At 39.6% G+C, this 15,547-nt stretch overlaps 1 protein-coding gene across 1 annotated transcript in view; it reads left to right on the top strand.

Moving 5' to 3' along the window:
* The window catches only part of nudcd1 (NudC domain containing 1), a 33,680-nt gene extending 26,666 nt beyond the window's left edge, over window positions 1–7,014 (top strand). The window contains exons 9-10 of the mRNA XM_080516329.1: window positions 1,179–1,338; window positions 6,568–7,014. Of these exons, the coding sequence (XP_080372455.1) occupies window positions 1,179–1,338; window positions 6,568–6,857 (450 nt within the window). The 3' untranslated portion in view covers window positions 6,858–7,014. The remainder of the gene's footprint in view (window positions 1–1,178; window positions 1,339–6,567) is intronic.
* Window positions 7,015–15,547: the final 8,533 nt, after the last annotated feature.

Raw genomic sequence — 15,547 nt, 5'->3', positions numbered from 1 at the left:
GGATGATGGCTCGCTGAGTGGCTTTTCATTGTGCCAAAACTGTCAGCGGAGAGAACACAGAGGCTGGTTGGTGGAGTCTTTTCAATGCTTGTCAAATGTGTATTGTGACAGGAGGGACGGCGCTGCCTGACAGCGTCTGAGACGCGTTTGGCAGCTGGATCAGCGCGATACGGGTCGACTCTGAGTGAGGGATCGGTGCGAGTTGTCCGCCGAGTCACGATTACGCCACAGTGACAATCCTTGTCTATCCAAGACAAATGAAGTCCGACCAGAATAGCAGCAAACCACACACACAGAATTATTAATCAGCACATTGATGAGAGGAAAGTGAATATGAGGGAATGTAATTATCACATACAGATGAACACAAGGTTTTATTAACAAGATCTGCTCCAAAATGAAGTCATTGATATCAACAACCACACATTTGTCAACAGTGAAACGCACCAATAATTGTTGCAACTGTTCAGCATGAAAATAGAAGGGAAAAAAAGTAATTATAGTTAACTAGAAAGAAATTGTATTTGAATATGCAAACAGACAGAAAATCTCTCCTGTTATCACCTTGTGATTATTATGTGTCGATCACTTTCTCAGACAATAACTGGTGAAAATTGATTAGCCCTTAAAATGCTAATAGAGGTCCTGATTGATCTGTGAGAACCCAAATCACCCAGTTCAACTCAGAGTGGTGATTACCTCACACTGTAGTCTGGCTATATGGGAAATAATATTTTTTTTAAATGATTGCACTCTGCAAAAAAATCTCCTTGCAGATATTTAATTTCATCCATGTGTTATGTTATAATAATGATGATGATTGTGTTACTTGTCCACCATTTAACTTATTGGGCTGCTGATTTAGAGATTTACTGTTGGTCACAAAAGATAACTGGATAACTTGACCAGTTCATTCTAAGTCTGGATAAGCTGGATTAAATCTGGATAAAATACAAAAATATATAAAGGATCTGGATGGATTTTGTCTGTTATTTATTCCTCATCATTGTAACAAATATTTGCTCATGATCCCAAATCCCAAACTTTTCCCTCATCCCACATCAGCCCACAAAGTTTCTGTCTTCATGCTTGATGATTTCTGGTCATTTTCAGTCAAATTGAGTCCAGAAACTGTGATTCTCACCAACGTTTGTTCCTCTCGTCTGTCTTCTCTTCAGGTGAATCTGGGGAGCAATCAGTACTTGTTTACAGTTCACGTCGACCCGTCCCAGATGCCGTGTCTCTGCCTCCGACATGACGTGGACGCTCTGGTGTGGCAACCTCGTCCCGACCAACCTGGCAACATGTGGGAGCACGTTGCCACGTTTAATGCTTTGGGTAAGAGCCCAATGGGTTTTTCTTTGACTTTTGAAACTATTATGTCACACCGTATAACCTTTGAGTCCAGTGCTTTGGATGAATTTGTTTCTTTTTTTTTACCATCGCAAGTCAAATCGAACACAAAAAGCTCCAAACAAATACGCAGTGCAGTTTGGTTTAGATGTTGAAAGCGAGAGGAATATGGTGTCTGCTGCCTTGGTTTATTCTAGTGCACCTCAGGTTTCTCCAATTATCTGCACAGGTGGAATCTGCTCACCTTTTGTGAAGCTGCACAGAAAATGATGTGCCCACACACAAGAGAAACACACCAATACACACATGTGACCAAATGGTCCTCGCATTTGGGATTTGTGAATAATCATTGAAAGTGCAGGGCAGGAACTTGCAGGCGACGCCGACTGCGGTGTGATGATTGGTGGTCGGTTGTGAAGTTGAAGTCGTTATAAAAGTGCCGATCTCATGAGATTGTAACGCAGCACCGTCTCTCGTGTTTACTTTGAACAAGGAAAAGAGAAAAATCCTTGAATAGAGATGTCACTGCCGTGTCGGGGGTGAGAGATGAAAGACGTGACCCAGATCAAAACCCTGATGTGGATTAGTCAGACATCGACAGAAAACAACCTTCACTGCTTCCCAGGAACATAAATCTCAAGCTGCTCAACAAAAGTGTGCAGTTAAGATTGTAAAATGCAGTTCGATCAGTTTAATCGCCGCTCCCGCTGTGGCTGCAGATGGCAAGACTCACCTGGATGTATCCATGAACCCAGCCTGCCTTGAGTCAACAGTCCAGGCTGCTGCTGCTGCTGCTATCGCCAAGTGTCCTTGGCACACTTTAGGCCACTTAATGCTAATCGATGATCGGTTGGAGCGTCAGGGTTTATGTGAGTATTGTTGGCGACCAGGTGTATCCCTTTATGGCCACAATCTTCTTAATGGCTCCTGTGAGTGGGGCAGTGCACCAGGTCGTAAAGCCGAAGGCGTCTCAGGCACATAATGAAGTCTGCGAACTTCAGTGTCCTCCAGAGCCGCTGCTTCTGAATCCAGCTGACGGATACCGGAGTGTGAGGGGAGCAGTGCTGGGAATAACACGATTGTAAAATAACACGTTACTGTATTCAAACTCCCTTTACCAGTGTGTGTTGTGTTTAACGGCAGAAACAACTCATGGCCTGCCGTGCTTAACCACATCTTTTTGTCAGTATTTGGAACTTTTCAAAACATTGCTGTGGAAATGCAAAACTTTCTGGAACAAAAACAAAACGATAATTTTCACTTGAAACGATCAACTTTCTTTCTACTCATGGCAACAACACGACGCCACCCAATTAGAAATCCCGGTAAATTGATTTCTCGCACAATAAGTTGTTTTTCCACTCAATGTATCATTTGCTGAATTACCTGTGTTGATATCAGAAGTATTAATATTCATGTGTAGAGTCGAGTTGGAAGTTTCTCGTCACAGCATGTGAACTCAGTGGATGTCGGTCTTGATTTAAATTTTTGATGAATCATGACGGCTAAAGCTCAATTATTGTTTCTTGTAATGATCAACCTTGTTTACCTCCGTTGTCGCTCTGCTGCGTATTGCGTCGCGCTCGATACCATAAATACACGACGGATCATTTAAATTGACGCCGTAACTCAGTTGTCATCGCTGTAGCTTAAACGGATGAAAAGACAAAGAAATATATTCTGCTCCTTGCAAACACCTTCAATTGGTCTGATACTCGATCTCGGAGTGATTTCTTGTTGTTGTTGTGTCTGTTGGATTCGTTTCTCACCAATGCTTGTCGTCGAATTGCTTTCAGTTTCTCACTTTAGCTGATTTGTCTCCTCTTCTTTCTCTTTTCGTCTCAAAGACCGACATGTGGAACGAGTTAAATTTCAATTTCCTACTTTGACATCTTCATTTGTCTTTTGAGGGTTTTTTTTACCCCCCAATCTGCCCGTTTTCTGTTTGGAATCTATCATCCAATTTGAGCATCCAGCTGGATCCCAGGTGGTATTTTCACACCTTACTTGAAGTGAATTGAAATGAGATTCGAGGGGATAAGGGACTCCGCAGATGCATGTCTGAGCATCGCCAGCAGCGTCGTTAAGGTGCGTTAGAAACAACTGCTTCAAATTAGCCCCCCCCCCCCCCTTTTAGAATTTATATAATCTCAATAGTTTTAGTCTTCTATAAGACAGCAAGAGTATAAACAGGCAGATTCATGTCAATAAACATTAGACAATCAATTTCACAGCAAACAAAGTATTTAAGAGAAATGATTGAATTTCTATACCAACAAAGTGGTTAGTATTGAACGAGCTGGTCAGAGCTCTGTCGAGCAACAATAGTCTGTCACGCTAATCTCATTAGCCTGATGGACAAAGTTGAGCTGAAGCAGAGAGGAACGTCTCCGCGTTATTGAAACGCCCCGGTGTCGTATGGGAAATCTCAGCACGCAGGATGTGGTTAATCACATTTCAAGAGTGAAAGATAATCTGCTTTCCAGCAGCAGTGGAGTCGCGATCGCTGGGGTTCGCCAACCTCACGATAAAAGACGCGGCCACAGAAACACTGCGCATATTTATACTGGTAGTTTTAAAAAAAAGGAGTGTTGGTACAAGTTATCTGGAGATATGGTGAGTGTGATCAGGAAGACAGTAAATATAGCAGCGTACAGGCGGTTCGCCTTGTCAGGCATAAAGACAGTTGCTCTGTTGCTGTAGAAACCGAACTGAAATATCTTGTTTCTGTTGATGGTTTTTCACATGAATAGATCTACTTGAGGGGGGAAGAGGAAGGAGTTCTGATAGGAAAAATCTTTTCTCTGACAGTTAAAGTTTCACATATATACATACCTGTATACATGTGCTGTACTCTATTAGGTTTGATCATATATAGTATATTTATCATATCTCTATTCATCTGGCATGTGTCTTTCTCGCTTTCATTCATTGTCATCTCTCCCAGTATTTCTCTGTCTCTATTTCCATCCATCCATCCATTTTCTGATGTAACCTTGTTAACTGACTTGCGTTGTCTCATTTATCTTCTAAAAGTTAGAAACCAGATAAAAGCTCACTAATAACAATCTTTGTCTTTTGGTGATATTTGCCTTTGGTTTTTTTTTTGGTTGTTTTATTATCCTACCTTTATATGTAATGTATTTACTGGTTTATGTTTTCACTCTGTCAGCGAAGCACTTTGCAGCTGTTTGTTGATCCCTTTATCTCATAAATCAATGAGAAACCTCATTTAAATCCCCAGATAAACATTTGAATCACCGACTTACCTGTTGTAGCTGATCAGTGATAGAAAGCAGATGCGACTCTCCAACCCGTCAGATTTGACAATTAGAAACCAGCCAATGTTTTCTATTTTATTCATTCAAGCATTACATCAACAAATTCCTTATTGTTTGTTCACTGTTTTCTGTGCAGCAGAGACAAAAGAAATCATCTTTGTGCCACAGTGTCTTTCCAACCCAAGTACAGTCATTTTCCGGCTGCTGTGTTTGTACTGGGAAAGTTTGCCACCGAAAATCAAACCCACCACTGCAGCCAGTTACAGTTTAGTGGAGGTTCCTATTGAAAAGAAAGAAAGAAATTAAGCTTTGAAAAATATCAAAGAAAATCCATTCTTCACCTAGATTACCCCAACAAGACACAGGGACTGGACTGTGTCTCATTGATGTTTTATCACGTTTATTTAATCTTACTTCACTTTAAGCCTTTCATCGTGGACTTTAAGTGGACTAAAATGTATTCCCATCATTTATTCTAATGTGAAACTTTCATATACATTAGTTTTATGACAGAAAAAGCGAACTTTGTTAAGCTTTGATTCTGTACAATCTTGGCTAATATATATAAAAAATAAATAAATAATACAGAATTTCTAAATATCTAATCCATAAAATCAGTGTAATTATCAAAAATCTTTTTTAATCCTTCCCTAAAAGTATCACATCCTACCTCCACGTGTCTCGACACTGGTCTGGTGCCTTTTCTGCTTGTAGATCAGTAGAAGTGTCTGATCTTGGATGTGACTGATCTCCACAAAGAAGCTCCTGTTCACACAGATTCACAAAAGGAAAAAAAAAACACTTTTCAGTAGAATATATTGTTCTTTCTCTTTACTGGATAGTAACAATAACACTGCACTTTTGACAGTTCCCCTTTATTTTCTTGCTTTCAAGCCCCTTAAATTGTATGAGAAGCCCATTTTTCTCTCTCTTTGATCTAGTGCGGCGTAAAGCCGCCGCCGTACAGCGGGGAATCACTGCTGTCAGACATGATGAAGAGCTCCAAAACAACACTAAAAAGATGTCGGAGGAAATAAATTCCACTGCTTGCAAAAGGCTGACGGGAGCGTATGTCTGGGTGCGAAAACAGGCTACACAAATGTGTCATTTATGTCAAGCTACAGCAATTTCTCTGACTTCCTCTCACTGCAATTGGATGAAATATCGGTTAAAGACGCTCCGTCTGTGTCTCGCTGGGCGGCAGGCGCTGAAGACGAGAGGAATGAACTCCCTCTGGTTTACTTACCCACCTTCTGCTGAATTCCACTGAAATTTGTCTCCTGCTCACATGAATTAAAGTCACATCAAGACTTACAAAGGCACGTCAAACAACCTGTTTATCTCACATTATTGAATGTTCATTTTAAATGTTTTGGGATTCACGAGAAATAAAAAAGCTAGAACAGGGGCTGGTTTTGAGGTTTTTACTGTGATCCAGGGTGTGATGCTTTTTATAAACGAGGCAATGCGATTTTGCACTATAGCTTATTTTGTAATATTAATAGGTTTCTATTCATTTTTATTTATATAATGCCAAATACAACGCAGTCCTTTTAACATGTCATCTTATTCATTTTGGAAACTGTGTTTTGATTAAATATTGTTAAACTCCACGTATTCTCTCATCAAAATGATTTAGTTTTAAAAATTACAAGACTAAGGACGTTTGTGATAAAAGCAATACTTTCATTAAGCTATTAAGCTATTATTTCATTAAGTATTACAACATCATGTTTCAGTGGGATTTAATGGAATTATGTGATGCAAATAAAAAGAAATGCGAGGCCCCGTTTACACAACAGCTTTTTCCAGGGTGTCGATCCACCGAAGCCCTCGGGCAAAATGCACCCTGGGAAAGAGCCACCGTCCTCCTGGGACATCACTTATTCACTCTGCATGCCCCGGTCTCTCTCTCTCTCTGCTTTCAATGCAGGTTACGTCCAGGCGTCCAAACGGGACAAGAAGTTCGCCACGTGCCCCCCGAACTTCTCCTACGCCTCGCTGTGCGAGTGTCTCCGGCGGGCCTTCATCTACCGGCAGCCGGCGCCGGTGGAGACCGTCCTCTTCAACAGGAAGCAGGGCCGCCAGGTAGGACAGGTTGCCAAGCAACAGGTGGCGAGCCTGGACTCCGACAAACCAATCCTGGGCTTCAGAGCGACCAATGAGAGACTGTACATCCTGACCCCGGCTAATCTCTTTGTTCTAAAGGTCAATAATAATTAGATCTGGGACTCTTGTTAGTTTTACATTTTCATCTCATTACCCCCGGAGATCATGACCATTCCAAAGTGAAGACTTGTTATCTGATGTGAAAACTAAAGAAGCATCTGTCCATTTAGTCTAATGTGAACCTGTATATGAACCAGAAAGATGAAACTGTATTCCTAAAGACATGAAATGAAAATAAATGATTCCTGCAATGGGTTTTCTTCAGTCGAATGAGTTCATTTAATTCAATCACATATTTGCTTCACCTGAGCAGCGTCCTCATTGTTGAAAATACACATTTATTAAGCCTGGTTAAAGCTCACCGCTTTATTAAAGGCATTTGTATTTCCAGGAAATTGAATTCATTGATGAAATTGTCGACTTTTCTGTTGGAGTCTCACTGAAACCCGAGTGGTTGTAGCCTGGTGTCACACGGCGTGTGTGGGCAGGCGGACTGGAGGAAATCCTTCTCCTTGGCTCATTTTACGATCATTACTATGACAATTTGAAAGAGGCGAATATTAATTTCCATAAATTTCCATAAACTTGCTTTCACACATCACGCGGCTTCTGCCACATGCGCCTCAGTCTCACACGAGTCACTCGGAGGTGAAGCCAAAACTCTCAAGAGGCCCTGAAGTGCAATCACATCATTCACCAATGCATTTCTTCCCTCCTTTTTAACTTCCTTTTTCTGATGCTAAGGAACAAATAGAAACCCGACACGCACATTAGGAGTATATTTAGAAATGCAGCAGAGGGAGTTTGATTTTTTTTTTTTTTCCACCACTGGGGTATTAAAGTAAATTAGATGGATGATGGAGACGAGTTCACGTCTGACATTTTTGCACATTTCCTGAGGTGTTAAACACAAGAGGAGCAGCGTTTGCCTCGTATTTATACCGTGCTCATTCACCGGGATAGTTTTCCTCCATTCAGAAAGAAACAGTTTTAAGGTTTTGCTGCTGCATTTTTTTTCTTTTCGGTTGAAAGATATTTTCTTTGTTTTAATCAATACATGAATGCTGAAGGTTTGTGCAGGATTAGATCCAACATTCTAGGAGGTTTAAATGCTCAATTATTTGTGCATCCTGCAAGACTTAAAGAGACATTGCAAGGAAATGAAAAACCAAACTGGACACACTCTTGTTTTAACTTTGATCACATATTCAGTGTTGCATGAAATGGGATTCATTGAAAGAAACAAAGGGATTTTATTGTTTTTCTAACACCTGCAGTCACACGAGGTGGAATACAATTTAAACTAATTGACAAAAGACCTTTTTAAAATAGTGTACGGTAGTCAAATCAATATATAAATACAAAGATGTAGGAAACTATGTAATCTAAGTTGAATGTGTTACCAAATATTTGAAATTTGACATCTTAAAAACGGTAAACTTGGAATGATGTTACATTAACGTAAAAATGAAGCAAATAGGGTGTTAAAAGCTTTTGTCATGTAAATGTCTTTTTGCCTCTCGCAATCCTCTGTGCAGCTTCTCTTTTTCTTAGTTTTAATGAAAAGATATTCTGCACAATTAACAAAGCAACAATAGTTTCCAGATATGAATGAAATATGGAAAATTAAATACTCCCATCTAATTTAGATATATTTATTGAATGTACTTTTAAATATTTCAAGAGTGGTTTTTTATAACATGATCTTTTTATAACATTACTTTTATAACATGTTTACAATGTAAACCATGAAAAAATATTTGATCTCAAATGAATGTATATATATAAAATTTTATTTGAATGATTCTCAACAATTTTTCGGTCCCAGCCTTTTCTGTGTGGACTTTGCATGCTCTCTATTTAGACGCACTTCATCAATAAACACAATCCAGACACTGCGGGTTAGATGCTCAGTAAAATTTACCAAATTGAGAAATGATATCAGGATGGCTCCAACACACTTTTTTATAAAGTTGTTGTTGTTGTGTGAGCTGACCTGCTTGTTGTGCCGGAGCAGTTGATGTTGTGAAGCCTGCCTGCAATCTGTGTCCTCAGCTTTCTCTCTTTACTCCACCAAGTCAGACAATGAGCTCTGGATAATCGCCTTTCTTCTCTCTTCTCTCTCATTGTTTTTGTTCGGGAAAATCCAGTTTTGCTCTGTTTTTATTTAATTATTGCCGGGCAGCTGCATTAGGCCACGCTGCCTGTTTTTATTAGCTGTACCAGAATCCCAAGATTACCTGAAGGCAGCCCGTCAAAGCTGTTAGTGTCTCCGTGTTTACTCGGATACAAAATAGGGGAATTAGAAGATGGGGGGGAAGAGTGAACCGTGTATCTACAGTGATTGAACTTGCTGCTGTCAGGTAAACGGCACATCGTGGATGTTTATTTTCAAGGTTGACACTCACTATTCTTTAAAAATCGAATCGTTCTTGTGAATAAGTTTGATTATCTGCAGGGTCAGGAAACTTGATCTGACTCTAAATTAAAAATCAGGTGTCCCGAGACAAAGAAGACTCAGTTGCAGTTGACTCGTATTTCACCAGGAAAGTCAATTTTCTGCGACGCTAAACGCATTTCAGTCCCACAGATGAATATACTGACGGTGTTACTCGTTCACCAGGCGTAGTCGTACCACATTCTGGTGTCATTAACATGTAGATTTAATTACTTTAATTTGATTTGAGGCTAATTATTTACCATTAACTTGTCGTGATTATTTTTAATAAAAGTCCAAAGATTCAGAAGGGTGTTTATAAACACTCCATTGACTAATTTTATCTGGACGTATAGTTTTATTATACACATGGCTATCTTTGGTTTCCCCCTTGGTACCTTAGCTTCTCAGCCATAGAAAGTTTCTGTTTAATTAACATGCAATCAACTTAATTCAATTAGTTTGATTAATGACTAGCGGTTTGTCATAAATTGATTACAATGAGTTTTGATTCAAAGCACTCAACAGAAGTGTCACTCCAATGATTGTACATGTATATTAGACTCGAGAGAATATCTTGAACAATGGAATATATCACCACGACAACATGGTCAGCTTTGACACTCAATATTTTCTAACAATCTTCAGCGCGGTCAGTTACCGCAGGACGACGAGAAAGACGAACAGAGCAGCCAACAAAACTACAGTCAATCTTCTGACATCTGGAAGAAACGGCTGAATGCAACATATCATTTAAAAAAAACACTTGCAGATGTACTCTGCTGCAGTTCGATTGAACTTCATCTGGAGTCTGAGTATTCCACATTTAATTACAAACTTTGAACGTCTACTGTTTTCCAACATGTTCAGTTCTCGTCTCTCAGACTTCAGCTTATTACTTTATATAATAAATAATATATGTTTTTCTGTTTCTTGGCAAAGTCATGAGCTGAAGTACGACAGACAACAACTGAAATTGTTCACAGGCTTAAATTTTAAAAGTTGACAGAGCGTGAACAGGTTCCCGGTGTTGTGGGCGAGATCGCTCTCAATCGAAGTGTGAGAGGAAGTGAAGAAGTCATGGTGATGATTTCCTCCTATAAATTGAGTATTTTTATCAAAACACACAGTTTGAGTGCAAAATGACAAGTTTTGATGTGAATGTTTCACAGTAAAGTGTCTGACTCAAGACCGGAAATCTTTGGATGCTTCATAACACAGAAGAAACGAGCAGATCTCAGACCTTCTCTGCTTAATAACCCACAGTTTTCCAAACCACTTCAGCAACGATGCGTCAATCTGAGCAATCGGCACGACAAAGACGAACGAATCAGTGTAACAGCAGGCTGTGACAGAGCCAAGGTCTGTTATTACCTCCACTCTCAGGGAATCGTTGTTGACGTGTTCCATGTGATGTACGTTTAGTTTGATCAACACATTAAATGTATCCCTGTGAGCGTCACGAGTGCTGGTGCAGCTGTATAAGCCTGAAGGTCTCCTTGTTTATTCGTTTTTTTTGTTTTTTTGTTTTAAATTGAGGCGTAAATAAATATTAAACTTGGTTATAAACTCACACCACCATACAGCTTAGTTATATCCTATTCAGCGGTAACATCAAATGGTAAGTGGACTTTACTTTTATATTGTTCATACAAAAGTTCTATTTTCTCACTCATTGCATGAGTTTTCTTTATCTTCTTGGTTTCCTCCGACAGTCAGAATGCATAATCGATCAATAGAGTTGGTGACTCCAAATTTCTCACAAGGGTTTGAAAGATGGATGGATAAACATGATGGATGGTGCAACTAAAACAGTAACTTCATGACATTTAGCCAGACTTTATTGAATTCATTCCTCTGCTATCTTTTCTTTCTGCTCCATCTCTCCGCTCCACCTTTTTCCCCACCATAAATGTGACGCATGGCATCAAATCAGAATTGAAACTGTGTCTTGATTAGTGATCGTTCATTTAACTTACTTTATTACATGATGCAGTCTTTGTTTTAAATCATCTTTAATCATCTTTCAGTTTTGAGTTTGGTTTTTTTTTTTCCTGAGGTACAACTCTGGTAGATCTATCTATCTATCTATCTATCTATCTAATAAGGGAGTTATGTTTTGTTTTTGTTTTTGTTTTTTTATCTACGAGAAGAACTTTGTGGCCTTGGAGAGAAGAAACCCCACAACAATAGGTTTTGTGATTAAAGCTCTTCATGATGAGGCCGCTCCTCTCTGCAGGTGTAATTGGCGCCTTTTAAATGATTAAACAATTAAAGCAAACAAAGCCGCATATTTTTTCCTGCTGGCTAGTTGTGTAGGATAATCGTTACGGAGCTGATTGCACATTCTTGGGTAATGAATGGAGTCTCGTCGCTGATGGGAACCGCAAATGGAGGGAAGGTAATTAGACAGGCATGGATGTCATGCACATACGCTCGTCTCTCTGCAGGCAGCGGTCGAAACACTGCCAACATCCTGAGGCATTAAGAGATGCTCAATCGGGGAAATGCTTTAGCTGTTAATTTTTAAGTTTCAGTTATGTAAGAAAAATGTATATGTCATTGGTTGTTTTTTATCATATGCAGTTTCTTTCACTTCAGGGTCACTACAGACAATCCTAATCCTGAACTTTCAGATTGTGGAAGGTTTATATTATATATAATAATAATAATGAGCAATCACTAATAATAATTTTATCTACTTTAATTGTACCAAGTCCCAAAGTGCAATAAATGCAAATGTAATTGACAAACATTCCTGTATATATTCTCGTTGAATGAATATGATGATTACGCCATCCGATTTTGTACCGATTTATGATAAGCAAACAGCACAAAAAAACCACAAAAAGGTCTTATTTACAAGAAAATCAGTGGTATCAGGCAAACCACTGATTTATTATTACATTATCGGCTGCAGTTATTACATTTTGAAATGGTTTTGTAATGCTACTTTAATAATGTGTGTCATTAGATTATTAGCAAAGATTTATGACAATAGTTGCAGTGCCATGACTCCCAGTCGATATTCTTCTGGGATTTTATAGTTTCATATGTGTTTGCTCATGCGGATATCTGTGTACCCTTCATTGTTAATAGCTTAATGTTCTCTCGGCGGATGTGTGGTTTGATTACCAAAACAAACAGCAGCGCCCACTCGTGGTCGCAACATGAAAATGACATTGTTTTCAGTGTTTCTGTCGTTTCCATGTGAATAGACATTTTTCTTTGAAAACCCTGCTGTGTAAATGCGAAACTTTTTAGAAATGAAAACACAGAAACGTCGTCGTGTAAACAGAGGGGGGGGGGGATGCTCTGATGTCGGTGTTTCTGCATTTCAACCTGGTTTCTGTTCTCACAGCTTGGGAACCTGATTCCATTTATGTGCAGTTTGCATGTTCTCTCTGCGTCCACGTGGAATTAATAGAGTTTCTAATCAGCTGTGATAAAGCTGGTTGTAAACGTCCAACGTCACCTTAATCTGGTGTTGAGAACTTCACAGCAGTTTCTTTTATCTCTAAAGCTGCATGATGGCACAACTGTGCTTTTATTTACCCGTCACTGTCTCTGGAGAAAGAAGAAAAAAAAAAAAGGATTTCCTCCCCTAACAGTCTCTCCACACAGTTTATTACACATGTAATTATTCATGAAAGCTGAGGCGGCGGGAGGGCTACAATTACCCCACCCCTCGTAGCTGTTGTTCTCCTGTCCAGGGGTGTTATAATGGATATTAGAGTCCCTTTATCACAGCACAGCCTCTTTTTATTGTGCTGAAAGTTAATGAGGCAGAAAGTTTCTTGTGTCTGCCTCCACCTGCACACACTCGCTGCGCTGCTCTTGTAAACGCTAACTTCACTCGTCCTCCATGTGTCCCTCCTTTGCACCTCGCCTGTTTTGACACTTGATTACGATGAATTCAGGCCAAGCCTTGTTATTTAACTTCCAGAAGGGCACTAATGTGGTTCATCTGATTCAGCCGTCTGAATCCCGCTGGCGGTCTGATAATTATATCCTGTCACACACACCAGGAACATGATTTTAAGTGGTAATCTACAGTTTTTAAATTTGTCCTCGCTGCTAATGAATGATTGCTGTTTCTGCACTGCAGCTCCCAGAAAACAGTCTGCTGGTGGCAAAGTGACGTCTTCTTCTGTCTGCGTCTGGCAGCTAAACTTTTTAATGTGATTTTTTACAACTACTTTTGGGGGGAAAGTTTTCTGATCTGAGAAATAGTTCAATGCAGCAGGTTTTGGCTAAATGCACAAAAGGTGACAACGTTCAGAAAAAACAGTTTTTAGAGCTTTTTTTTAGGTGCAGAAAATCTGAAGCTCATGAACATGTAAATCGTGTTGAAAGAATAAATTAGTTATATTATCAGTTATTGTTCCGAGAAAGTAACTAGTTCCCTAAGATGTACATCATTCAATACTTTCACATGGGTCCCTTTGGTCCAAAGACATTGTAATCAAAGTTTGTTGCCTCAAATCCAGTTTTTCCTTGATTTTCACCCATTTGAATATTGGACCATAGGAGCTGCATTCAGAATCTGCTGTGTCTGTGTGAGCTGGACTGGCTCTGCCCACACACGCCCATTGGGAAGAGGAGGAAGTACTTTTTAAAACCTGAAACAATCCAGGGAGAGAGATAATAGACTTCTGGGGCATCATTCCAGGTATGGGAACGCATATTAGTGTAGAAAGAGAATTTTGCATAATATGACTCTTTTAATAATATGCACATTGTTGTATTATTGTGGTGTGTTTCGGTTGAGCGGCCATAACAGTTTGAGGGGGAAGATGCTCTATGACAGAGGTGTCAAAACTTTAAATGGTTGTCGTGTAAATGGGGCCTTAATTTGATAAAACCTTGTCAAATAGTAGCTAAGTTGCGTAACAAAGTCAGTGGGAATATCCGCTTTTGAAAATTCAATGTTGAATCTACCAGTTGGCTGCTAAACAAGAGAGAATCCACCAAAACGTCTGTAATATAACTGGCTGCTGCTGCTGAGGTACAACACCATTACAGCAGAGTAAAGCAAAGTGTCACTTTATCATGTATGAAATGTTTTTCTTTCTACTACGATGAGGCAGTATCAGCTGAGCGTAAACACATTTCTTCTTGAGTGTAAATGCCTCGTAGGCACCTGAAAGAACAGAGCGCACAGAGACTTCCCTCGTACTGTCACGTCTGCCTGACAGTCCCTCCATCAGGGAGCTGATCAGAGGTTAATGTCCTCTCGGTGGCTCGCCTGTCTTCTTACCGAGGTGTTTTATAGCCGCCCTCTCGCTCCCTCGTCTTGAGCCCACGGCAGATCTGTATCATCTCCCCACAGGGAGGAGAGCTCGCGTCAAAACATTATTTACGCTCTGGAGAACTTGTATGAAGCCTTTTTTGAAATTCCACTCATGCAGATTGCTCCTGGAGCTGGTAGTAAATTAGCACTTACCTGAAAACCTTTCCTGGATGGTTTAGGTGGCATCATTCTTGGAGTATAGAAAGACCAAAAATTACAATAATTGAAGAAAAACATCAATTTGTGTTTTTATGTGATTTTGCAGATATGAGACCATGTGAACACAAATGTGTGCCACTTATGTATAGTGGACTTTAAAGTCCAGATTGACATTTAGATTTAAATCCTTATTTATATTTTATCCATGTTGACTATTTACGGTGTTATTTGTGCAAAAAAAAAAAAAATTTGAAATGTAAAAACTGGCTGGAAAAACATGACATGAAGGTGTAAAACCTATACTCTAGTAAACCAAACTAGTAAACTAAACTAAACTAAAATATAAATGATGATGAGAGTCAGGATTATGTTAGTGTTTAAATATGGAATTTGTCATCCGTTACAGTTTTGTCGTCTCCTGGGTGTAAACTGCCATCATACGTACCCAGCTGGGTAGAATTAGCAGTGAGTTAGCACCCAGCGAGGGGCGGCACATTGCGAAACTCCAGCGTGTCGACAATAGAGTAAATATCTCACCTCTCCGGGAGCTGTGTGCTCGCAAAATCTAATGGATGATGACAAATCAAACCATCACCGTTCATGCAGTTCGAGTTAATAGCTTTTGTGAAACGTTGGTAAAATACATACTGTACATGCATGCATATATACATACCAATAAATGCATAAATACCCAACTTTCTTTGGTAAAAAGAAGATTATGAGAAATAAAACCAGAACCATAAACAATAAACTTCAGTCACGAGAAACACAAGGAACTATGTGGGAAGACATACTAGGGGGATACAGGAATAACAAGATGTAGGAGGCTGTAAGGCTTCTGGCGAACAACTCCCC

This window comes from Blennius ocellaris (genome assembly GCF_963422515.1).
Source record: "Blennius ocellaris genome assembly, chromosome: 20".
Taxonomy (NCBI): domain Eukaryota; kingdom Metazoa; phylum Chordata; class Actinopteri; order Blenniiformes; family Blenniidae; genus Blennius; species Blennius ocellaris.
This window is presented reverse-complemented; position numbering and strand designations above follow the sequence as displayed.